Source organism: Tachyglossus aculeatus, chromosome 18 (assembly GCF_015852505.1).
Source record: "Tachyglossus aculeatus isolate mTacAcu1 chromosome 18, mTacAcu1.pri, whole genome shotgun sequence".
NCBI classification, from domain to species: domain Eukaryota; kingdom Metazoa; phylum Chordata; class Mammalia; order Monotremata; family Tachyglossidae; genus Tachyglossus; species Tachyglossus aculeatus.
In genome coordinates, this window is record NC_052083.1 from 6991381 (window position 1) to 7017196 (window position 25816).

Consider the following 25816-nt stretch of genomic DNA (forward strand, 5'->3'; position numbering starts at 1 on the left):
CCAGGTGGCAGACCTCTGACCCCTCTCCACCTTCCCAACTCCCACCATCCCCTTTTGGCACAGGCATTCTGCGCCAGGCTAGAATCATGGTCCCGCTAGGACCACTTTCCCTTTAAGAACCACAGGCTTGGAGGCCCTACAGAGTGTGCAGGAGGTGGGGACAGACAGAGAAAAAACAGAAGAGAGAAGGCAGGAAAAGTTTCTTCAGAAGAAAATACAGGGCTGTCTCTCCCCCTGACGTCAGATCTGTCTTTAATAAAAACCCTGGCGCGGAGAGCAGAGGGCAAATCTGGGCGGGCTGGGCGGCTGTTGGGGGCTCTGTTTCCCACCCAGGAGAGGCGAGATTTCCTTCCGAGCTGCTCCGACCCGGCTTCGATCCATGTCTTTCAGCCAGGCCTCCAGGGATGGGGTGGCTTCTGCCCTGGCTTCTAGCGGCAGCAACGTTGTGGAGCGGAGTGATGCAGGTGAGTGGCTGGCTGGTCAGGGTGGAGAAAGAGAGAGACAGAGAGAGAGAAAGTTAGAAAGGGAGAGAAAGGAAGGTAGAAAGGGAGAGAGAGGGAGAAAGAGAGAGAGAGGAGATTTTGCTTCCTGAATTCCTGAATTAGTGCTAGTGGCAGCCCAGGAGGAAGGGTGGCTAAGGAGAGGGATGGCCACAGTCAATCAATCCCAAGCGCTTAGTACAGTGTTCTGCACACAGTAAGTGCTTAATAAATATGATTGAATGAATATTGATCACTTACTGTGTGTAGAGCACTGTATTATGTGCTTGGGAGAGTACAATGCAACAGAGAGGATAAATACACAAGAAGTTGACCCCAGCAGGTGTGGGGGAGAGGTGGCCTCTGTCTCCTTCTTGCCTGATCTAAGACAGGGAACTGGGAGTGGGAAAGGGCCTGGGGTGGAAGTAGTGGGACCTGTACGTGCCCTGGGCTGATTCTCCCGTGACCCCTCCCACCCAGGGAAGTACGAGCAGGTAAGTAAAGGGCATCGCAGGGTGGGAGGCGCAGAGGTCAGGTTGTTCCTCCTGCCCCTGATTGGTCCAGCCTGTTAAACCCTGCTGGGGCAACAGCACTGGGGAGTCCGGTCTCTTGGGGGCCTCTCTCCAGGATGGGGAGCAGACAGAGAGAGGACCAGGGGCCTCTGCAGGGAGAAGGAAGAGGGTGGAGAGGACAGGTGGAACTGCTGAAGAATGAATCGTGCACAGCCGGGGCAGCGGTGGTGGCGGCTCTGAGCAGGGGAGACCCTAACTAAGAAACACCTGTCCCTGGTCCATCTTGGGTGGGAGGAGAGAGGGAGGGGGGAAGCGGGGCTGCTCAAAGACTCAGTGACCCCCGCAACAACCCCACCTTGAGAAGGCAGAGGTTGCAGACAGCAGGGTGGGAAGAGAACGACAGCAGGATGGAGATGCCTTGGGGCGGGCTGAGTGGTCAGAGGGAGACATCTCTCGCTCAGTCTGGTCCAGGGAGGTGCTCCTCTAATAATAATAATAATTATTATTATTATTATGGTGCTTGTTAAGTGCTTACTATGTCAAGCACTGTTCCCAGCGCTTAGAACAGTGCTTTGCACATAGTAAGCGCTTAATAAGTGCCACCATTATTATTATTATCATTCTAAGTACTGGGACAGATGCAAGTTAATGAGTTTGACATAGTCCCTGTCCCACATGGGGCTCTAGACTGTAGGGTCCTCATAATAATAATAATAATGATGATGATGGCATTTATTAAGCGCTTACTATTTGCAAAGCACTGTTCTAAGTGCTGGGGAGGTTACAAGGTGATCAGGTTGTCCCATGTGGGGCTCACAGTCTTAATCCCCATTTTACAGATGAGGGAACTGAGGCACAGAGAAGTCAAGTGTGTCTACTAATTCTGTTCTATTGTTTTCTCCCAAGCTCTTAGTATAGTGCTCTGCACATAGTAAGTGCTCAATAAATACCATGGATTGATTGATTGATTGAAATAGTTGGGAGAAATGAACTGGAGGTCCAGTGCGAAAATTAATTAAATTAATGTCTGTCTTCCCCTCTAGATCATAAGCTCGCTGTGGGCAAAGAACGTGTTTGCCAACTGTGTTGCATTGTACTTTCCCAAGTGCTTAGCACAGTGCTCTGCACAGAATAAGTGTTCAATAAATAGCATTGATTGTTTAATCAATCGATCCATCTTCACTGCCCTGCACTGGGGAAGGCCAGGATGCTGCAGCAGAGGAATTGCTGGAAAGAGGGGGATGAGCAGGATTGAATAGACAGCAGAAACTGTCAGTGCCCCAAGGGCTGATGAGGGTCTGAATTTTGGAATTTAGAAGACACCCTTTCCTCTCTCTTTGCCGCAGGGGGAGGAGGAGGAAGAGGAGGGCAGGCAATGTGGGCAGGATTTCGAGAGCCTGGGGAAAATGTTGGCAGCTGTTGAGAAAGGGATCGCTCAAAGGAGGGCCTGTCAGGTGTCATGGGCTGGGTCAGAGGTCAGAAGGATGCTATGGAGGAGAGCAGACATCAAACAACTTCGGAAAAAAAGCGAGCTGTGTAAAGCAGGCCGGAGATGCCTGAGCTCCCTGTGTGGCTTTGAGGACAGAGGAGTAGCCAGAAACAGCTCTGGGCTTTCCTGAGTCCTCATGGATCATTGGCTTGCGAGAGTATCCTCAGTGCCCACAAGATCATCCGGGTATAGCTGCCACCAGAATAATCAAATTAAGGCATGATAATGCTCTCCTTGTAAATTTCACGGTAGCGGGGAATTGATTATGTTCTCATTTGCCGAGGTGCTTCAGCATAGAGCTGTTTAATGGCTTCATTTTTAAATGGGGCGGCCACAGAAATATTGTGTCGTTAGATTGTAAGCCCTCTGGGAAGGGGGCTTTTCTGGCATACTTTGCCAAGAGACTGGTACAGAGCTCAGTCCAGTGTGCTGCATACAATGGTGGGATGGAATCTCTCACCAGGAAGGACAGGGCTGCCCTGGGACTCCAAGACCAAAAGCAACAAGAAGGAGTAGAGAAGCAGCGTGGCTCAATGGAAAGAGCACAGGCTTTGGAGTCAGTGGTCATGGGTTCAAATCCCAGCTCCTCCAATTGTCAGCTGTGTGACTTTGGGCAAGTCACTTAAATTTTCTGGGCCTCAGTTTCCTCATCTGTAAAATGGGGATTGACTGACTGTGAGCCCACTGTTGAGTAGGGACTGTCTCTATATGTTGCCAACTTGTACTTCCCAAGCGCTTAGTACAGTGTTCTGCACACAGTAAGTGCTCAATAAATACGATTGATGATGATGATGACTGTGAGTCCCCCGTGGGACAACCTGATCACCTTGTATCCCCTCAGTGCTTAGAATAGTGCTTTGCACATAGTAAGCACTTAATAAATGCCATTATTAGTATTATTATTATTACCAAAACCCAGCATTGGCCACTCATGGTCTTGCCTCTGCTCAGAGCGTTCCCACCGGGGCCCAGGGCGTCACGAGCGAGCTTAGGCAGACATGGGTGCCACACATTGTGAGGTGCCTACAGAGTTGGTAGGGGGTTGAAAGAGGATGTGGAGAGATGTTCATCCTTCCGGGGGCAGAGGGCTGGACCCACTGACCTCTCGGGGTCCCCCCTAGGTCGAGGATTCTGGGTTTTGGGTTACCCCCAAGGCAATGGAGTTCAGAGGAAGGAGCATTGAAGGTCAGAGATTGGCCTGATTTGGCTGCCATTCATGCTGCTGTCACTGCTTCTGCTGGCCAGAGCAGGCAGGCGGGGTCAGAAGCCAGCAGGTGAACAGTTCTAATTTTGTCGCTACTACTCTCTAGGCCTGAGGATAAATGCCTTCCTCTACCTCCATTTCCTCATCAGTTCAGTGGGTGAAATACCACCAGCCCGTGGCTTTAACGGCAAGGAAGAGTCCCTGCCTCAACTGGCTGACAATCTTGTGGGTACTGTAACAACTGCGATGACATTTGGTAAGCACTTCCTGGGTGCTAAGCACTATGCTGGGCCCTGGGACAGATACAGGACAATCAGATTGGACACAGTCCCTGTCCCTGATGGAGTTCACAGTCTGAGAAGGAGGGAGAGCGGGAATCTTATCCCCTTTTTACAGAGGGGGTAACTGAGGCCCAGGAAATGCCACATATTGAATGTCTTCTCCTCAGTGTAGTGAATTACCCTGTCCATCATCATCAATCAATCGTATTTATTGAGTGCTTACTTGTGCAGAGCACTGTACTAAGCGCTTGGGAAGTACAAATTGGCAACATATAGAGACAGTCCTTACCCAACAGTGGGCTCACAGTCTAAAAGGGGGAGACAAAACCAGACATACTACAAAATAAAATAGAATAGATATGTACAAGTAAAATAAATAAATCAAGTAATAAATATGTACACAGCAAGCACTGGGAGGTTCCCAAATTAGTAAGCCCTCCCTCACCCCCAAACCTACTGGGCAAGAGCATTTCAGGCCCGAGAGCAGGGAGCTGGGAGCCAGGAACCTGGGAGTCTAGAAGCTGGGAGTCCAGGAGCAGGAAGAGGGGAGCAGACTTAGAGGAGGGGAGGTCTGCATGCAGCACTCCAACAGTCCATGTGAAGCCAGAGACCTCTTCCCCTCCACTTGACACCCCATGCTTTCAAAAAACCTCTGTGCAATTCTCCTCCACCTGCCCCGATGCTAAACCTCGGAGGGGGAGATCCCGGGAATACCCAAAGTGCGAAGAAGGGGAAAGGGACCAGGCTTCTGATGGGGAAATCCAGCCAGGGCAGCACTCAGGTTGTGGCCACGGCCCCATTTGGGGCCTACCTGCTGACTGGATAGGAAGAGGGCCGGAGGAGCCAGGGTTGGTCAAAGGGCAGAGCTCATCATCACGACATCAGAGCATGTGTCGCAGGGCAGCCACAGAGAGGCTGAGTGGCCCAGTGGCAAGAGCCACGAGGCAGTCCCTAGGCTGCCACTGGCCTGCTGTGTGACTTTGAACCTTCTCTCATCTATAAAATGGGGATAAGAGACCTAGTCTTCCTTCCTCTTAAACAGTGAGCCCTGTATAATCAGTGATATTCTCTGAGTGCTTCCTGTGTGCAGAGCACTGCAGAAAGCACTTGGGAGAGTACAATAAACAGAGTTGGGAGACACTCTCCCTGCCCACCTGGACCTGACCAAAAGAGAGAGACTGTATTCAAACTTTTTATCTTGTATCTGCCCCAGAACTTGGCCACAGAAAGCACTGAATAAATACTACTGCTCTCTGCCCCGGGAGATGGCTGGAGTCAGCTGCTCCTGTCTGTCAGGGAACACCCACCCAGCCCCTGAAGCTCATGGCAACCTTGCAAATTAGCCACTCCCCTGAGGTGGGAGAGTTGCAGATTCCCTTTCCTTTGGGGCTGTGCCACACACATCTATAGCCTGGAAATGGTTCTGTGCCGATGGGCTGAGCTGATTTACGGATCCCCAAGCGGGGCTACTGGTGGTTTTCTGGGCACCAGATCCAATAGTTGTCCCCCTTTCCTCAGACGCGGCTTGGTGCTGCTCTGATCTCGTCGACACATTGGTACACTCATCTGGGACCTTCCTGGTTACCAGGCCCTGTCCCTGCAAACTTTCACTCAGGGTCCTGGCTCCGGTGGGGTCCCCACCTTCACCCCCACTCTGGTGGTCCATTTTGTTCCATCAGGTGAGGGGCAGGGGGTCCACCTCAAATGCTTTTCACCTTTTGAAAAGAGGCAAACCAGAGGCATTTGATGGAAGTCATGCTCTCCCTGGCCTGATGACGAGAAAAAGATAAAGGAACCCAGATCAGCAAGTTTAAGAGGTTATATTCATTCATTCATTCATTCATTCAATTGTATTTATTGAGCGCTTATTGGGTGCAAAGCTCTGTACTAAGCACCTGGGAAGTACAAATTGGCAACCTATAGAGACGGTCCCTACCCAACAACAGGCTCACAGACTAGAAGGAGGAGACAGACAACAAAACAAGTAGATAGATGTCAATAGCAACAGAATAAATAGAATTATACCTATATACACATCATTAATAAATATAGTAAATATGTACAAATAAATGTATAAATGTCTGTCTCCCTCTCTAGACTATAAACTCATTGTGGGTGGGGAATGAGTCTGTTATATTGCTATATTGTACTTTCCCAAATACTTAGTACAGTGTTCTGCACACAGTAAGTGCTGAATAAATACAATTAACTGATTGTAAACTCCAAATCTCCTTGAGGGTGAGGATAAATGTCTACTAACTGTATTGGACTCTCCCAAGTGCTTAATTCAGTGTTCAATAGATACTGCTGATTAATTGAAAATGTTTTGGGGAGAAATCAGAATAGAGGTTTTTTATTTATAATAGTATTTATTAAGCACTTACTATGAACTAAGCACTGGAGGAGAGACAAGAATATAATAATAATAATAGTATTTGTTAAGCGCTTACTATGTGCCAAGCACTTTTCTAAGCACTGGTTATCTGATCGGACAGAGTTTGTGTCCCACACGGAGATCACTGTTTAAGAGGGAGGGAGAAGTACATCCCGGCACCGCCAATTGTCAGCCGTGTGACTTTGGGCAAGTCACTTCACTTCCCTGTGCCTCAGTTCCCTCCTCTGTAAAATGGGGATGAAGACTGTGAGCCCCCCGTGGGACAAACTGATCATCTTGTAACCTCCCCAGTGCTTAGAACAGTGCTTTGCACATAGAGCTTAGTAAATGCCATCATTATTATTATTATTATTACAATGACCCAGTGGATAGAGTGTGGGCCTGGGAATCAGAAGGACCTGGATTCTGATCCTGGCTTCACCACTTGTCGGCTGTGTGACTTTGGGTAAGTCACTTCACTTTTCTGTGCTTCAGTTTCCTGATCTATAAAATGAGGATTAAGACTGTGAGCGCCGGGTAGGACAGGGACTGTGTCCAACCTGACTGGCTTATAGCTCCCTAGCACTTAGTACAGTGCCTGGCACATAGTAAGCACTTAACAAATGCCTTTTAAAAAAGGAGGTATTTAATCCCCATTTTACAGATGAGGAAACAGAGGTTCAGAGAGGCCAGGTGTCTTGCCTACGGCCACCCAGCAGGCTAATGGTGGAGCCAGGATAAGGACCACAGTCTTCCAGTTCCCAACCCTGGGTTCTTTCCACTAAGCCAAGGTGCTTTAGCAGGAAAGGGTGAGGTCCCTGCCTTGAAGCTTGTAAAGAGCCATAAGGAAGGGCGGGCTATGAACTGGTTGGCTGCATCTCACCAGTTGAAGCAGTGGAAATTCAGGTGGAGCCACTTTCCACTCTCCCTGGCCAAGCCGACACAGGCACCCATTTATAGCATCTGTGCAAATCCACTCATTGACTGCAGCGGTTTGAGCCATAGATCAAAGGGCAAAGTTCACTTTGTTAGCCGAGGAGGGGACCGATAGGCAGGGTTGGATCACTTGGGACCACGTCAGCTTTCATGAGGAGGAGAGACCTCATTACTTCCTGGTAAGATGCTTTGACGGGCCAACATTTTTGCGGGCTTTTCACGCCGACGTCCAACTCACATTTTCCACTAAAAGCACTGCTCGACCTCATCTGGGGCCCCTTGTGTTTCTTGTTAAGTAACGGGGCTGAAGGAATGGACCTGGAGGCGGTGCAGGCTCGGGACAGACAGGCTGGACAGGGTGGAAGGTGGTACAGTCCTGGGAGGTGGACAGGACGGACAGAGCTGCTCTTTCTTACCCCTGATGATCCCACCGGTGGACAGAAACAAAGCCTGATCCATCCAGCCAGGTGTGTGAGAGAGTGTGTGAAAGAGAGAGAGATGCTACATCAGTACACCGCTTTATATTTGAAAAACATCAATCAATCATTCAATCAGTGGTACTGATTGAGCCCTTACTCTGTGCAAAGCACTGTACTAAGCACTTGGGAGAGTACACAGGGTCACTTCCCGGTTCTCCATCCCACCCATGACACCGCTGCCCTAGGGGTCAGGTTAGGATCTAAATATCTTGTAGCTACCGCAAGCGCTTGGCACTTAAGAAGCACTTAACAAATACCGCAAAATACCTCCAGCCAGAATAATAATGATAACATTTATAATAATAATTATAATAATAATAATGGCATTTGTTAAGCGCTTACTATGTACCAAGCACTGTTCTAAACACTGGGGTAGATACGAGGTTAACAGGTTGTCCCATGTAGGGCTCACAGTCTTAGTCCCCATTTTACAAATGAGGGAACTGAGGCACAGAGAAGTTAAGTGACTTGCCCAAAGTCACCCAGCTGACAAATGGCTGAGTTGGGATTGGAACCCACGACCCACGACTTCCAAGCCCGTGCTCTTTCCACTAAGCCACACCGCTTCAGAAGGCAGGAGGAAGACAGAGCACGGTGAGGGCGGCGGCCCGGCTTTCGGTCTCACCCTCGCCCCTTACCTTCCCCATCTGTGGAATGGGCAGATGGGTAGTGCCCCGCTGCTCTGCTCTAGCTGCTGGAATTCTGACTGACCTACTTTCTGACCAATTATAGTGCCAACTGGACTCCTGACTGTGAGGCTGTAAACCTGTTGTGGGCAGGGAGTGTGTCTGTTGTATTGTTCTCATCATCATCATCAATCGTATTTATTGAGCGCATACTATGTGCAGAGCACTGTACTAAGCGCTTGGGAAGTACAAATTGGCAACATATAGAGACAGTCCCTACCCAACAGTGGGCTCACAGTCTAAAAGAGGAAGACAGAGAACAAAACCAAACATACTCACAAAATAAAATAAATAGAGTAGATATGGACAAGTAAAATAAATAGAGTAATAAATATGTACAAACATATATACATATATACAGGTATATATATGTATTGTTCTCGTGTACTCGCCCCAGCGCTTAGTACAGTGCTCTGCACACTGTAAGCGCTCAATAAATAGGATTAACGGACTGACTGAGACCCATAGCCTTAGGATGCCCTCTAGTGGCTGGAGTTGTCCCTGACGTCCGAATTGAATTTGGGTGTCAAAGGATGAGGATCCTGGGGGCTCTCTCTACTCTCCGCCAGTAAAAGCCCTCTCCCATCCCATCTCTTTCCCATCCCATCCCATCCCATCCCTTCCCATCCCTTCCTCCCTTCAAAGCCCTACTGAAAGCTCACCTCCTCCAGGAGGCCTTCCCAGACTGAGCCCCCTCCTTCCTCCCCCCTCCCCTCCATCCCCCCCCACCTCCTTCCCCTCCCCACAGCACCAGTATATATGTTTATACTTATTTATTACTCTATATTTTATTTGTACATATTTATAGTATTTTATTTTGGTAATATCTTTTGTTCTGTTCTCTGTCTCCCTCTTCTAGACTGTGAGCCCGCTGTTGGGTAGGGACCGTCTCTATATGTTGCCAACTTGTACTTCCCAAGCGCTTAGTACAGTGCTCTGCACACAGTAAGCGCTCAATAAATACGATTGAATGAATCCCATCTCACGGCACCTCAGCCGTGCACAATGCATAAGGACATCAAAATCCTTCAACTTCCCCTCATCTGATTTACTTTTTTGAAATTTAGCAGTAGGTGTTCTATAAATGTAGCCCTTCTGTCAGCTACCGATACCTGTCAACTTGTTTTGTTTTAATAATAATAATAATGATGGCATTTATTAAGCACTTACTATGTGCAAAGCACTGTTCTAAGCGCTGGGGAGGTTACAAGGTGATCAGGTTGACCCATGGGGGAGCTCACAGTCTTAATCCCCATTTTACAGATGAGGTAACTGGGGCACAGAGAAATTAAGTGACTTGCCCAAAATCACACAGCTGACAATTGGCAGAGCCAGGATTTGAACCCATGACCTATGACTCCAAAGCCCGGGCTCTTTCCACTGAGCACACTGTTGTCTGTCTCCTCCATCTAGACTGTGAGCCCGTTGTTGGGTAGGGACCATCTCTAAAATGGAGATTTTACCATTTTACCAGATTTACCTCATCTGTAAAATGGGGATTAAGACTGTGAGCCCCCCGTGGGACAGCCTGATCACCTTGTAACCTCTCTGGCACTTAAAACAGTGCTTTGCATATAGTAAGTGCTTAATAAATGTCATCATTATTATTATTATTATTACTGTGCGCAGAGCAGTTTACTGAGCCTGTCAGTCAGTGGTGTTTATTGAGCACTTACTGTGTGCAGAACACTGTACTAAGTGCTTGGGAGAGTACGATATGACAATATAACACACATCATCATCATCATCATCAATCGTATTTATTGAGCGCTTACTATGTGCAGAGCACTGTACTAAGCGCTTGGGAAGTACAAATTGGCAACATATAGAGACAGTCCCTACCCAACAGTGGGCTCACATTCCCTGCCCACAACGAGCTTACAAGTGCTCAATACAACAGAGTCGTATTATGCTCTCCTAAGCACTTAGTACAGCAGTCTGCACATAGGAAGTGCTCAATAAATGACCCTGACTGATTAATTGATTGAGTTGACATTTCTCCTGCCCACAAGGAGCTTGCAGTCTAGGCAGGGAGCTTACAGGAACTCCCAAGGAGCTTAGTCTGCACCCTGCCTGGTTGGACAGGAGGAAATGACCCTCATTCAGCTGGATTTTTCCAAGTGTTTAGTTCAATGCTTTGTACACCATAGGAAGCCAGAACAGTGCTCTGCATAGCCCTGTCTACACAGTAGGTGTTCAGTCTGGTGCTCACACCCCTAACAGCTCAATACAGTATTCTGCACCCAGAAGACACCCAGAACTGTGGGTGCCCAGAACTGCACTCCGCAGACAATAGAAGAGCAATATGATGATGGTGGTGGTATTTGTTAAGCGCTTACTATGTGCAAAGCACTGTTCTAAGCGCTGGGGAGGTGACAAGGTGATCAGGTTGTCCCACGGGGGGTTCACAGTTTGAATCCCCATTTTACTGCTGAGGGAACTGAGGCCCAGAGAAGTGAAGTGACCTGCCCAAAGTCACACAGCTGACAGTTGGCAGAGCCAGGATTTGAACCCATGACCTCTGACTCCAAAGCCCGGGCTCTATCCACTGAGCCACGCTGCTTCTTCTATATAAATATAAATGTTCTGCAGACAGAGGTCACTCAGAACAGCATTCAGACCACTGTAGGCCCCCAATTCATTCAGTCATTCAATCAATCGTATTTACTGAGCGCTTACTGTGTGCAGAGCACTGTACTAAGCGCTTGGGAAGTCAATCAATCAATCAATCGTATTTATTGAGCACTTACTATGTGCGGAGCACTGCACTAAGCGCTTGGGAAGTACAAACTGGCAACATATAGAGACAGTCCCTGCCCAACAGTGGGCTCACAGTCTAAAAGGGGGAGACAGAGAACAAAACCAAACATACTAACAAAATAAAATAAATAGAATAGATATGTACAAGTAAAATAAATAAATAAATAGAGGTGGAGAAGTCCAAGTTGGCAACATACAGAGACGGTCCCTTCCCAACAGCGGGCTCACAGTCTAGAAGGGGGAGACAGAGAACCAAACAAAACGTATTATGAGCCCACTGTTGGGTAGGGACCGTCTCTCTATACGTTGCCAACTTGGACTTTCCAAGCGCTTAGTACAGTGCTCTGCACACAGTCAGCGCTCAATAAATAGGATTGAATGAATGAATAAAATAAATAGAATAAATACGCACCAATAAAGGCCCAATGTTGGGTAGGGACTGTCTCTATATGTTGCCAATTTGTACTTCCCAAGCGCTTAGTACAGTGCTCTGCACATAGTAAGCGCTCAATAAATACGATTGATGATGATGATGAATAAAATAAATAGAGTAATAAAGCGCTCTGCCCACGGGAGGTACCCAGCACAGAGTCTTGCCCACGCTAGGTCCATCCGCTGATTTCCTGAAATCCTCCCCTCAAGCCCCGTCTCTGTTTCATCACCTAGGCCGTCGTCGGGAACAGGGGGACCCCGGCCCCCATCCCCGGGCCCACGGCCTCTCCGTCCCCGCGCCCACAATACTGCAAGTGGCCCTGTGAGTGCCCGGCGGTGGCCCCCCGCTGCGCCCCTGGCATCAGCCTGGTCACCGACGGCTGCGAGTGCTGCCCGGTGTGTGCCCAGCAGCTGGGAGCCCCCTGCAACGAGGCCGCCCTCTGCGACCGCCACCGTGGCCTCTACTGCGACTACAGCGCAGACGCCCCGAGGTACGAAATAGGAGTGTGTGCACGTAAGTCATGCCCCCCCAACCCCGGGCAAAGCCCACCCGCCGGTCCCACGCCCCCTGTGTCCCACCCGTTCCCTCCGAGGGGGCTGGAGGCAGGAGACAACTGTTGCGGTCCCATTTCAGAGCATTCATCCATGCAATCGTATTTATTGAGCGCTTACTGTGTGCAGAGCACTGGACTAAGCGCTTGGGAAGTACAAGTTGGCAACATAGAGAGACGGTCCCTACCCAACGGTGGGCTCACAGTCTAGAAGGGGAACGGAAGACAGAAGCAGCGTGGCTTAGAGGAAAGAGCACCGGTTTGGGAGTCAGAAGTCGTGGAGGCCTTCCCAGACTGAGCCCCTTCCTTCCTCTCCCCCTCGTCCCCCTCTCCATCCCCCCATCTTGCCTCCTTCCCTTCCCCACAGCACCTGTATATATGTATATATGTTTGTACATATTTATTACTCTATTTTACTTGTACATATCTATTCTATTTATTCTATTTTGTTGGTATGTTTGGTTTTGTTCTCTGTCTCCCCCTTTTAGACTGTGAGACCACTGTTGGGCAGGGACTGTCTCTATATGTTGCCAACTTGTACTTCCCAAGCGCTTAGTACTGTGCTCTGCACACAGTAAGCGCTCAGTAAATATGATTGATGATGATGATGATGGTGGGTTCTAATCCCAGCTCCACCGCTTGCCAGCTGTGTGACTTTGGGCAAATCACTTAACATCTCTGTGCCTCAGTTCCCTCATCTGTAAAATGGGGATTAAGACTGTGAGCCCTCTCCTGGGACAACTTGATAACCTTGTATCTCCCCCAGCGCTTTGAACATTGCTTGGCACGTAGTAAGCGCTTAACAAATACCATTATTGTTGTTATTATTATTATTATAAACAGAGGAATGAGAGTCGGAGTCCCGGGTTCTTAGCCTCAGCTCTGTCGTTGACCCTCTGGGTGACCACTTCACCTCTCTGGGCCTCAGTTTTCTTTTCTAAAATAGGGTTCAAATAATAATAACAAAGGTTCTTATTAAATACTTGCTATGTTCCAAGCACTGTTCTAGGCCCTGGGGTAGATACAAATTGTTCAGATTGGATACAGTCCTCAAGTCACTTAACTTCTCTGTGCCTCAGTTAACTCAACTGTAAAATGGGGATTAAGACTGTGAGCCCACCGTGGGACAACCGGATCACCTTGTATCCTCCCCAGCGCTTAGAACAGTGCTTTGCACATAGTAAGCATTTAACAAATGCCATCATCATCAATCATCGTATGGGGCTCACAGTCTTAATTCCCATTTTACAGATGAGGCACAGAGAAGTTGAGTGACTTGCCCAAGGTAACACAGCAGACAATTGGCAGAGCGGGAATTAGAACCCAGATCCTTCTGATTCCCAGGCCCATGTTCTATCCATTAGGCCACGCTGACTGTGCACTCCCCTCCTCTGCGACTCTGAGAGCGTATCAGAGTCAGAGCTAGCAGTGACTGACTTTGAGATGCTAACAAGCCAGCTGGGGAGAAGAGCAGGTCATGAAAAGGGTCTGCAGAGAGGGAGAGCAGGAACGTACAAGGACATAACAAGTAGTAGAAAAGGTGAAATATGACCTTTGCCTCAGTTTCCCTATCTGCAGAGAAGGCAGAGATACTATAATGATAATAATAATGGTATTTGTTAAGCGCTTACTATGTGCAAAGCACTGTTCCAAGCGCTGGGGAGGTTACAAGGTGATCAGGTTGTCCCACTGGGGGGCTCACAGTTTTAATCCCCATTTTACAGCTGAGGTAACTGAGGCCCAGAGAAGTGAAGTGACTTGCCCAAAGTCACACAGCTGACAGTTGGCAGAGCCGGGGTTTGAACCCGTGACCTCTGACTCCAAAGCCCATGCTCTTTCCACTGAGCCACGCTGCTTCAGTATGCACCTCACCCTTGCCTCCCTCCCAGGGGGATTATTGTGAACATTCAATGAATTCTTAGGGAGCAATATAATATAGGGGAGGGAATGTGGGCTAGAGGAAATAATAATAATAATAATAATAATAATGACGGCATTTATTAAGCGCTTACTATGTGCAAAGCACTGTTCTAAGCACTGGGGAGGTTACAAGGTGATCAGGTTGTCCCACGGGGAGCTCACAATCTTAATTCCCATTTTCCAGATGAGGTAATTGAGGCCCAGAGAAGTGAAGTGACTGGCCCAAAGTCACACAGCTGACAACTGGCGGAGCCGGGATTTGAACCCATGACCTCTGACCCCAAAGCCCAGGCTCTTTTCCACTGAGCCACGCCGGGAGAGAGAAGCCCTGGGTTCCAGTCCCAGCTCTGCCAGTTGTCTGCTGTGTGACCGTGGGCAAGTCACTCAGCTTTTCTGTGCCTCATTTGTAAAGTGGGGATTAAGACTGTGAGCCCCATGTGGGACAGGGACTGTGTGCAATCTGAATAATTTGTATCTACCCCAGTGCTTAGAAGAGTGCTTGGAACGTAGCCTCCCTCCGCTCTGCCCAGCCCGCCCCCTCCGCTCCTCCACCACTAATCTCCTCACTGTACCTCGCTCTCGCCTGTCCCGCCATCGACCCCCGGCCCACGTCATCCCCCGGGCCTGGAATGCCCCCAATCCCTCTGCCCATCCGCCAAGCTAGCTCTCTTCCTCCCTTCAAGGCCCTGCTGAGAGCTCACCTCCTCCAGGAGGCCTTCCCAGACTGAGCCCCTTCTTTCCTCTCCCCCTCGTCCCCCTCTCCATCCCCCCGTCTTACCTCCTTCCCTTCCCCACAGCACCTGTATATATGTATATATGGTTGTACATATTTATTACTCTATTTGTTTATTATACTTGTACATTTCTATCCTACTTATTTTATTTTGTTGGTATGTTTGGTTCTGTTCTCTGTCTCCCCCTTTTAGACTGTGAGCCCACTGTTGGGTAGGGACTGTCTCTATGTGATGCCAATTTGTACTTCCCAAGCGCTTAGTACAGTGCTCTGCACATAGTAAGCGCTCAAAAAATACGACTGATTGATTGATTGATTGATAGTAAGCACTTAATAAGCACCATTATTATTATTACTACTATTATTATTATTTGGTCCCCATTTCAGGCAAGGAAACTGAGGCCCAGTGAGCCCAACAGCCCGTGACTGTTGTGTGACTTTGGGAGAGCCACTTCCCTGGGCTTCAGTTTCCCACCTGTAAAATGGGGATAAGAATCACTGTGTTCCCCTCCCCCTTAGACTGACAGTGCTGCATGGGACAGGGGCTCTGTCCGATACCTTGGCACAGTGCTTGGCACGTAGTGAGTACTAAATAAATCAGTTCCCTCATCTGTAATATGGGGATTAAGACTGTGAGCCCCACGTGGGACACCCTGATTACCTTGTATCCCCCCCTCCAGTGCTTAGAACAGTGCTTGGCAAGTAGTAAGTGTTTAATAAATGCTATCATTATTATTATTATTATTATTATATCCCATCAGTAGTCTCGGAAAGTGCGGGAGATGGGAGCGGAGCGACCGGCTGAACACCACTGTGGTTTGAAGCCAAGCAACGGGCAAATTGCAGAGCCCGGATCCCAAAGCCACAGCCTGGAGCTGGGATCCGGGAGCCGGGGCCCTCTCTGCAGCCCTGTCCTCCCTCGTGGCTGTTGCCGTTCTCTGCTTGCAGATGTGGTCGGCGTGGGCTGCGTCCTGGACGGGGTCAGGTACCGGAATGGACAGTCCTTCCAGCCCAACTGCAAATACAACTGCACCTGCCTCAACGGGGCGGTGGGCTGCGTGCCCCTCTGCCTCGGCTCCCGGCCTCCCCTCGTCTGGTGCCCTCAGCCCCGGAGGGTCCGGCTGGCCGGCCGCTGCTGCGACCAGTGGGTCTGTGATGACGGGAAGAAGCTCCGCAGGGCGTCCCCTCGCCACGTCCCGGCTCCCGGTAAGCCCGGCGGGGGTCCTGGGCTGACCGGGGTGTGGACACCGGGGGCAGAGACCTGGGCCTCCTGGGTTTCAGCTCGGGAGGGCCTGGAAGCAGAGAAGCAGTGTGGCCTAATGGATAGAGCATGGGCTTGGGAGTCAGATGGACCTGGGTTCCAATTCCAGCTCTGCTTGTCACTTCCCTCTAGACTGTGGATTCGTTATGGGCAGGGAATGTGTCTACTAATTCTACTCTCTCCAAGTACTCTATTAAGTCTACCAAGCACTAATAGAGTGCCCTGCACAGAGCGCTCAATAAATAGAGAAGCAGCGTGGCTCAGTGGAAAGAGCATGGGCTTGGGAATCAGAAGGACCTGGGTTCCAATCCCAGCTGGGCTTATCACTTCCCTCTAGACTGTAGATTCATTATGGGCAGGGAATGTGTCTACTAATTCTGCTGTATTGTGTTCTCTCCAAGCACTCTATTAAGTCTACCAAGCACTAATAGAGTGCTCTGCACAGAGTGCCCAATAAATAGAGAAGCAGCGTGGCTCAGTGGAAAGAGCATGGGCTCGGGAGTCAGAAAGACCTGGGTTCCAACCCCAGGTCTGCTTATCACTTCCCTCTAGACTGTGGATTCGTTATGGGCAGGGAACGTGTCTACTAATTCTGCTGTATTGTGCTCTCTCCAAGCACTCTATTAAGTCTACCAAGCACTTAATAGAGTGCTCTGCACAGAGCGCTCAATAAATAGAGAAGCAGCGTGGCTCAATGGAAAGAGCATGGGCTTGGGAATCAGAAGGACCTGGGTTCCAATCCCAGCTGGGCTTATCACTTCCCTCTAGACTGTAGATTCGTTATGGGCAGGGAACGTGTCTACTAATTCTGCTGTATTGTGCTCTCTCCAAGCACTGTATTAAGTCTACCAAGCACTTAGTACAGTGCTCTGCACAGAGCGCTCAATAAATAGAGAAGCAGTGTGGCTCAATGGAAAGAGCATGAGCTTGGGAATCAGGAGGACCTGGGTTCCAATCCCAGCTGGGCTTATCACTTCCCTCTTGACTGTAGATTCGTTATGAGCAGGGAACGTGTCTACTAATTCTGCTGTATTGTGGTCTCTCCAAGTACTCTATTAAGTCTACCAAGCACTTAGTAGAGTGCTCTGCACAGAGCGCTCAATAAATAGAGAAGCAGCATGGCTCAATGGAAAGAACATGGGCTTGGGAATCAGAAGGACTTGGGTTCCAATCCCAGCTGGGCTTATCACTTCCCTCTAGACTGTAGATTCGTTATGGGCAGGGAATGTGTCTACTAATTCTGCTGTATTGTGCTCTCTCCAAGCACTCTATTAAGTCTACCAAGCACATAGTAGAGTGCTCTGCACATAGCGCTCAATAAATAGAGAAGCAGTGTGGCTCAATGGAAAGAGCATGGGCTTGGGAATCAGAAGGACCTGGGTTCCAATCCCAGCGGGGCTTATCACTTCCCTGTAGACTGTAGATTCATTATGAGCAGGGAACATGTCTACTAATTCTGCTGTATTGCACTCTCTCCAAGCACTCTGTAAAGTCTACCAAGCACTTAGTAGAGTGCTCTGCACAGAGCGCTCAATAAATAGAGAAGCAGCATGGCTCAATGGAAAGAACATGGGCTTGGGAATCAGAAGGACTTGGGTTCCAATCCCAGCTGGGCTTATCACTTCCCTCTAGTCTGTAGATACATTGTGGGCAGGGAACTTGTCTACTAATTCTGCTGTATTGTACTCTCCCAAGCACTCTACTAAGTCTACTAAGCACTTAGTTGACTGCTCTCCCTCCTCCCCATCCCCCCACCTTCCCTCCTTCCCCTCCCCACAGCACCTGTATATATGTATACATATGTATATATATGTATATATGTTTGTATGTATTTATTACTCTATTTTATTTGTACATATTTATTCTATTTATTTTATTTTCTTAATATGTTTTGTTTTGTTCTTTGTCTCCCCCTTCTAGACTGTGAGCCCTCTGTTGGGTAGGGACCGTCTCTTTATGTTGCCAGCTTGTACTTCCCAAGCGCTTAGTACAGTGCTCTGCACACAGTTAGCACTCAATAAATATTATTGAATGAATGAATGAATGAATGCTCTGCACAGAGCGCTCAATAAATAGAGAAGCAGCGTGGCTCAATGAAAAGAGCATGGGCTTGGGAGTCAGAGGTCATGGGTTCAAATCCCAGCTCCACCAACTGTCAGCTGTGTGACTTTGGGCAAGTCACTTCATTTCTCTGTGCCTCAGTTCCCTCACCTGTAAAATAGGAATTAAGACTGTGAACCCCACATGGGACAACCTGATCGCCTTGTATCCTCCCCAGTGCATAGAACAGTGCTTTGCACATAGTAAGCGCTTAACAACTCAATCAATCGTATTTATTGAGCGCTGACTGTGTGCAGAGCACTGTACTAAGCGCTTGGGAAGTACAAGTTGGCAACATATAGAGACAGTCCCTACCCAATAGTGGGCTTACAGTCTAAAAGGGGGAGAATCTTTCAGTATTCTATCTCATTCTGTTTGTCTCTTTCCCTCACTCTCTCCGTCTTTCTGCCCCTCCTTTTTGCCTGTTGTAAAAAGCAATCCCGACGGTGCTTACTCTGGGCGAAGCACTGTACTAAGCACTTGGGAGTGTAAAAAACAACAGAGTTGGTAGACACAACCCTGACCCCTGTTCTCCCTCTGCCAGAGCTTGTTCACTTTGTACAGAGCGCTGTATTGTGCATTTGGGAGAATACAATAGTGTTAGTAAGTGCAATCCCTGCCCTGGAGGACCTTATCGTCTACTGTGTGCAGAGCACTGTACTAAGCGTTTGCAGGGAGGATAGTAGAGTGAATAGACTAGATCCCTGCCCTCAAGGAGCTGAGTTCAGAGCACTTAAGCATTTGAGGGAGTACAGTGAAGTGACTAGAGTGAGTGAGCTCTCGCCCTCAGGGAGTTTATAATTAACTGCCAGCGCTTAGAACAGTGCTTTGCACATAGTAAGCACTTTATAAATGCCAGTATTATTAACTGCGTGCAGAGTACTGGGCTAGGCATTTTAAAATGTGGTGTTGGAGAAGGCTTTTGCGAATACAACGGACTGCCCGAAAAACACACAGATGGATTTGGGAGCAAATTAAACCAAAGTGGTCTTTGAAAGGCCAAATGACTCGACTTAGATTAGCATATATTGGACGCATGATCAGGAGGACTGATTCTCTGGAGAAGACATTAATGCTAGGAAAAGTCCAGGGAAAACGTGGAAGAGGCAGACTGGCAGTTAGATGGTTAGAAGCCATAACAACGATAACGGAAGAACCGTTAGAAAGGTTGCGGATCATGGCAGAGGACAGGACGTTCTGGAGAAAGTATATCCATGGAGTCGCTATGAATCAGAAACGACTGGATGGAACTTAATAATAAAAATGGAGAGAGAAGCAGCTCAGCCTTGAGAATAGAGCCCCGGGGCTGGGAGTCAGAAGGGCCTGAGCTCGAATCCCAACTCTACTACTTGTCTGCTGTGAGACCTTGGACAAGTCACTTAACCTCTCTATGCCTGTTACCTCATCTGTAAAATGGGGATTAAGATTTTGAGCCCCCATGTTGGGCAGGGACTGTGTCCAACCCAAGTTGTTTGTATCAACTCCAGAGCATAGTACAGGGCCTGGCACATAATAATAATTTTGACATTTGTTAAGCAGTTACTATGTAATAATAATAATAATAATAATAATAATAATAATAATAATAATAATAATAATAACAATAATTTCGATATTTGTTAAGCGCTTACTATGTGCCAAGCACTGTTCTAAGCGCTGGGAGAGATAGAAGGTAATCAGGTTGTCCCACATGGGGCTTACGGTCTTTATCCCCATTTTCCAGAAAAGGGAACTGAGGCCCAGAAAAGTGAAGTGACCTGCCCAAAGTCACACAGCAGACAAGTGGCGGAGCTGGGATTAGAACCCGTGACCTCTGACTCCCAACCTCGCGCTCTTTCCACTGAGCCACGCTGCTTCTCTATGTGCCAGGCACTGTACTAAGAGCTGCATTGAATACAAGCAAATCGGGTTGGACACAGTCCCCGTCCCACGTGGGGCTCACACTCTCAATTCCCATTTTACAGATGAGGGAACTGAGGCACAGAGAAGCGAAGTGACTTGCCCGAGGTCACACAGCAGACAAGCGGCAGAGCCAGAATTGGATCCCAGGTCCTGACTCTGGAGCCCTTGCTCTATCCACTGGGCCACAGGCGCTTAACAAGAACCACAATTATGATTATTATGGCAACTGTATGGTCCCCACATCCCCCCTTTCGAGCACTAACCAGGGCCTGGTTGCCTTCTGCAGCCTACGAAGGAGACGGCGGGCTGTGGCAGCATAACTGCATGCCCCACACTTCCCCCTGGAGCCTCTGTTCCCGAAGCTGCGGGATGGGAATCTCCACCAGGATCTCCAATGCCAACGAGCGGTGCCAGCTGACGACGGAGAGCCGGCTCTGTAATCTGCGGCCCTGCCAGGGCGGCATCGCCAGGCACATCAAGGTGGGCTATGTTGGGCTCAACCGAACGCTGCCCCCGACCCCGGGGTTGGGGATTGGAAATGTGGGGTGTGGGGTGATGTTAGTGAGAATTCCAGGACTGGGAGGGTGCCCTGGGGACTCACTGAATCCATTTCCCAATCCCAACTATTTTTATTAAGCACCTACTGAGTACTAAGCACTTGGAAGGGTACTAGACGAATAATAGAGAAGCAGTGTAGCCTAGTGTATAGAGCACAGGACTGTGAGCCTGCTTTTGGGCAGGGACTGTCTCTATATGTTGCCAACTTGTACTTCCCAAGCGCTTAGTACAGTGCTGTGCACACAGTAAGCGCTCAATAAATATGATTGAATGATTGAATGAATGAGACAGAAGTTCACAGGTTCTAATCCCGGTCCGCCATTTATCTGCTGGGTGACTTCGGGCAAGTCACCTAACTTCTCTTTACCTCAGTTCCCTCATCTGTAAAATGGGAATTCATTCATTCATTCATTCATTCAATCGTATTTATTGAGCGCTTACTGTGTGCAGAGCACTGGGAAGTACAAGTCGGCGACATATAGAGAAGGTCCCTACCCAACAGTGGGCTCACAGTCTAGAAGGGGGAGGCAGACAATAACACAAGTAGACAGGTGTCAATACCATCGTAATAAATAGAAGTATAGCTATATACACATCATTGATAAAATAAATTGAGTAATACATATGTACAAATAAAATAAATAGAATAATAAATATGTACAAATATATACAAGCGCTGTTGGGAGGGGAAGAGGGTAGGGCTGGGGGGGGGGGGTGATGGGGAGAAGGAGAGGAAAAAGGGGGGTCTGTCTGGGAAGGCCTTTGAAGGGAGGAAGAGAGCTAGTTTGGCTTCTCTATCCCTCAGTTACCTCATCTGGAAAATGGGAATTAAGACTGTGAGCCCTGTATGAAACAGGGACCGTGTCCAACCAAGTTATCTTGTATTTACCCCAGTGCTTAGAATGGTGGCATGAACTGTGCTCTGTGCCCAGCACATAGTGAGCCCTTAACAAATACCATAATTATTAATCATTATTATTATCCTCAGTGCCTCAGTTCTCCTTTTCTTCCTCCTACTTAGACTGTAAGCCCCATGCAGGACAGGGAGTGTCCAACCTAATTAAACAGTGTTTGACACACAGTAAGTGCTTAACAAATACCATTAAAAAAAAAATTCCCCTACTTCCTGATGGGGCTTTACTTCAACTGCCCCAGAAAGATCCGTGTCTCCCTGTTCATAATAATAATAATAATAATGGCATTTGTTAAGCGCTTACTGAGGACAGACTATATCTGTGGTGAAGCTTCCAGTGTGGTAATAATAATAATTATAATTTTGGTATTTGTTATGTGTTTATTATGTGCAAAACACTGTTCTAAGCACTGGGGAGGATACAAGCTGATCAGGTTGTCCCATGTGGGGCTCACAGTCTTAATCCTCATTTTACAGATGAGGTAACTGAGGCACAGAGAAGTGAAGTGACTTGCCCAAAGTCACACAGCTGACCAGCTGAATCTCTTATCAATTCCTATCAATCCCGAAGCAGCGTAGCTCAGTGGAAAGAGCGTGGGCCTGCAAGTCAGAGGTCATGGGTTCGAATCCCGGCTCAGCCACTTATCAGCTGTGTGACCTTGGGCAAGCCACTTAACTTCTCTGGGCCTCAGTTCCCTCATCTGGAAAATGGGGATTAAAACTGTGAGCCCCAAGTGGGACAAGCTGATCACCTTGTATCCCCCCCAGCACTTAGAACAGTGCTTTGCACATAGTAAGCGCTTGACAAATAACACCATTATTATTATTATTATTATTAACCCTTAATGACTGTGCATTCCTACCCATCATCAGCATGTTTGCAGCCAGATACTACTGATTCCACTCTTTAATAATAATATTTCAATCAATCAGTGGTATTTATTGAGCATTTACTATGTGCAGAGCACTGAACTAAGTATTTGGGAGAGTATAATACAACAGAATTAGCAGAAACATTCCCTGCTCATACTGCCCATTAGAGTGTGAGCCCCATATGGGACAGGGGCTGTGTCCAACCTGATTGGCTTGTATCTTCCCCAGTGTTCAGAACAGTTCCTGGAACATAGTAAAGGCTTAACAAATACCATTAGAAAAAGAAAAAAAAAATTAAATGTGCTTACACTCTAGAGGGGGAGACAGACATTGCACCAAAAACACTTATGGTAGTTGGTAAGTACCAATTGTGTGCTATGCATTGGGGTAGGTAAAATAATAATGATAATGATAGCATTTATTAAGTGCTTACTATGTGCAAAGCACTGTTCTAAGCGCTGGGGAGGTCACAAGGTGATCAGGTTGTCCCACGGGGGGGCTCACAGTCTTAATCCCTATTTTCCAGATGAGGGAACTGAGGCCCAGAGAAGTTAAGTGATTTGCCCAAAGTCACACAGCTGACAATTGGCAGAGCCTGGATTAGAGCCCATGACCTCTGACTCCAAAGCCCGTGCTCTTTCCACTGAGCCACGCTGTTTCTCTATAGAAGAGATTGTGTTCTGTATAACACAATCAGTCCGTGATGCATATGCAACAGGTTAAGGTAGAAGAAGAACAGGTATTGAATATTCTTTTGACAGTGGAGGAAACTGAAGCTCAGAAAAGTGAAGTGACTTACCCAAGGTTATATAGTGGGCAGGTGGCAGGCCCAGGATTAGGATTTATGACTCTTGATTCTCAGACTGTGTGCTTTCCACTAGGTTATGCAACTTTCTTATTCTTCTAGTAGTCATCCAGGAGCTTAGTACAGTCCTTAGCACTCAGTAGGTACTTAATAAAATAGTTGGAGTGGGGGACTGTCACCGGGCTGGAAAAGAGGAGGCTGGAGACTTAGAGGGTGGGGGTCTTAATAATAGTATTTATTATTAGAGAAGCAGCGTGGCGCAGTGGAAAGAGCCCGGGCTTTGGAGTCAGAGGTCATGGGTTCAAATCCCAGCTCTGCCACTTCTCAGCTGTGTGACTTTGGGCAAGTCACTTCACTTCTCTGGGCCTCAGTTACCTCATCTGTTAAATGGGAATGAAGACTGTGAGCCCCCCCGTGGGACAACCTGATCACCTTGTAACCTCCCCAGCACTTAGAACAGTGCTTTGCACATAGTAAGCGCTTAATAAATGCCATCATTATTGTTATTATGCTACTTGTTAAGCACTTACTATGTGCTAAGCACTGTTCTAAGCACTTGTGTAGATACAAGTTAATCAGGCTGGACACAGTCCCTGTCCCTCATGGGACTCTCGCACTTAATCCCTGTTTTACAGATGAGGTAACTGAGGGCCAGAGAAGTTAAGTGACTTGCCCAAAGTCACACAGCAGAAACATGACTGAGCTGGGGTTAGAACCCAGGTCCTTCTAACTCCCAGGCCTGTGCTCTATCCACTAGGCCACTCTCAGACCCCGGAACTTTAGGGGAGGGAGGACTAGACGGTCATAATAATAATAATAATAATAATAATAATAATAATAATAATGGCATTTATTAAGCACTTACTATGTGCAAAGCACTGTTCTAAGCGCTGATGGAAGGGCTGTTCTAACTGTTCCTCACTAAGCTGAAGCACTCAGTCCAGTGCATCACTCCCGGGGGTGCTCAACAAGTACATTACCACGCTCGCCATTGACGTTATTAGGCTGCCATCTCCTGTCTTTCAGCCGGGGAAGAAGTGCTTGGCCGTCCACCGGCCTGAAGAGCCCAGGAACTTCACCATCTCTGGCTGCGTGAGCAGGGACACGTACAGGCCCAAGTTCTGTGGCGTATGCACTGATGGCCGCTGTTGCACCCCGTACAAGTCCAAGACCATCAACGTCAGTTTCGTGTGTCCAGATGGGCCCGGGTTTTCCTGGAAAGTCATGTGGATCAACGCTTGCTTCTGCCACCTGAGCTGCAAAAACCCCAACGACATCTTCGCCGACCTGGAACACTACCATGACTATTCCGAAATCGCCGACTAGCTGGCCCGAGGGCTGCCCGCTCCGGCCTGGGGCTCGGGCTCAGTCCCGATGGCGGGGTTTTGGGGGGCCGAGTCGGTGCGTCTCTGACCACGACACACCCGCCACAGCTCTTTCCGGGACAGCGAGGCTCAGGGTGGTCTTCCCAGCCCACCCTTACAGGGAAGAGCCACTTTTCCGAGACACCGGCTGGACCACTGGGGTCACCAGGAGCCAGGAAGGCCACCGGGTAATGGCCCTTTGGCCGGGGCCCGTAGTCCTATCTGGCAATTTTATTTTCCCAGCGCATGTGATGGCAATTCAGATTCCGGTGCTGCCAGCATGCCTCGGTGCCGGGGAAATCATCTCGGGGTCAGTCTCCCCCTCTGCCTTTCCAGGGCCATCCCTGGGGGTTAGTGGGAACCAGAACCAGCCAGCCTGGGCAAGTCATCCCTGCCATGGTGGTGGGGAGGGGAACGTGGGGGACTGAAGGAGTGGATCGCCCCGCTGGCATGTTCTTTAGATGGTGCCTCAAAGAGCGGATAGAATCTGTGGGGGCCAGGGATCTTCTGGGTGCCCACAGGCTCAGACTCCCAGCTCTCCAACAGGGAGTGGAGGCGATCCCTGAAGCTCAGGGTGTAGGAAGGCCATTCTGGTACAACCCAGGCTAAGAGTGGGCTTGACCACTCAAATCAGCTTCCTGTGATGCTTCGGGAGGCTGAGTGGCTGTATTGGCATTTAGACCAAGCAAAACTGTGCCTACCACAGTCAGAGTTTGGATCCCCTTAGCTGAGAGATCTGGGGGTGAGTGGAATGTGCACAGAGAAGGGTGGAGGGGTGGGCAGGCCACAGAAGATGTGAAACCAGTCTGCGCCGGTGGGGCTTATGGAAATTTTCTGAGCCAAGCAGATCATGTAGCATTGGAACTGAGCTGGAACATCAGGTTGAATGTGAGAGTGAGAGTCTTCTGGCAGACGCCTGGCTAGGGGAAAGAGCAGAGGACTGGGAATCAGGAGACCCAGGTTCTAGTCCCAGCCCTGCCACTGTCTTGCTGTGTGAACTCGGGCAAGTTACTGAACCTCCCTTGGCCTCAGTTTCTTCAACTGTAAAATGGGGATAAGATAGATTCCAGACCCCATGTTGGAAAGGGACCCTATCCGATCTCATAATCTTGTCTCTGCCCTCGGCACAAAGCACATAATAAAGGCCAGCATTACATAATGCCCTGCAACTCCAACGGTTACAAAGCAGGTGGGGCAGTCACTT

General features: G+C 48.6%; 1 protein-coding gene across 2 annotated transcripts; it reads left to right on the forward strand.

Moving 5' to 3' along the window:
- The first annotated feature begins 309 nt into the window (after positions 1-309).
- Positions 310-25567, forward strand: CCN4 (cellular communication network factor 4). 2 transcript variants are annotated; one of them, XM_038760480.1, is made up of 5 exons: positions 310-464; positions 11867-12146; positions 15785-16042; positions 20386-20579; positions 24275-25567. In XM_038760480.1, the coding sequence occupies exons 1-5, from the start codon at positions 405-407 to the stop codon at positions 24572-24574; spliced, it is 1092 nt and encodes a 363-aa protein (XP_038616408.1). In that variant the 5' UTR covers positions 310-404; the 3' UTR covers positions 24575-25567. The 2 variants fall into 2 exon arrangements, with proteins under 2 accessions (XP_038616408.1, XP_038616409.1); XM_038760481.1 differs by lacking the exon at positions 310-464 and adding an exon at positions 7402-7454 and having other exon boundaries at positions 11867-12123.
- Positions 25568-25816: the final 249 nt, after the last annotated feature.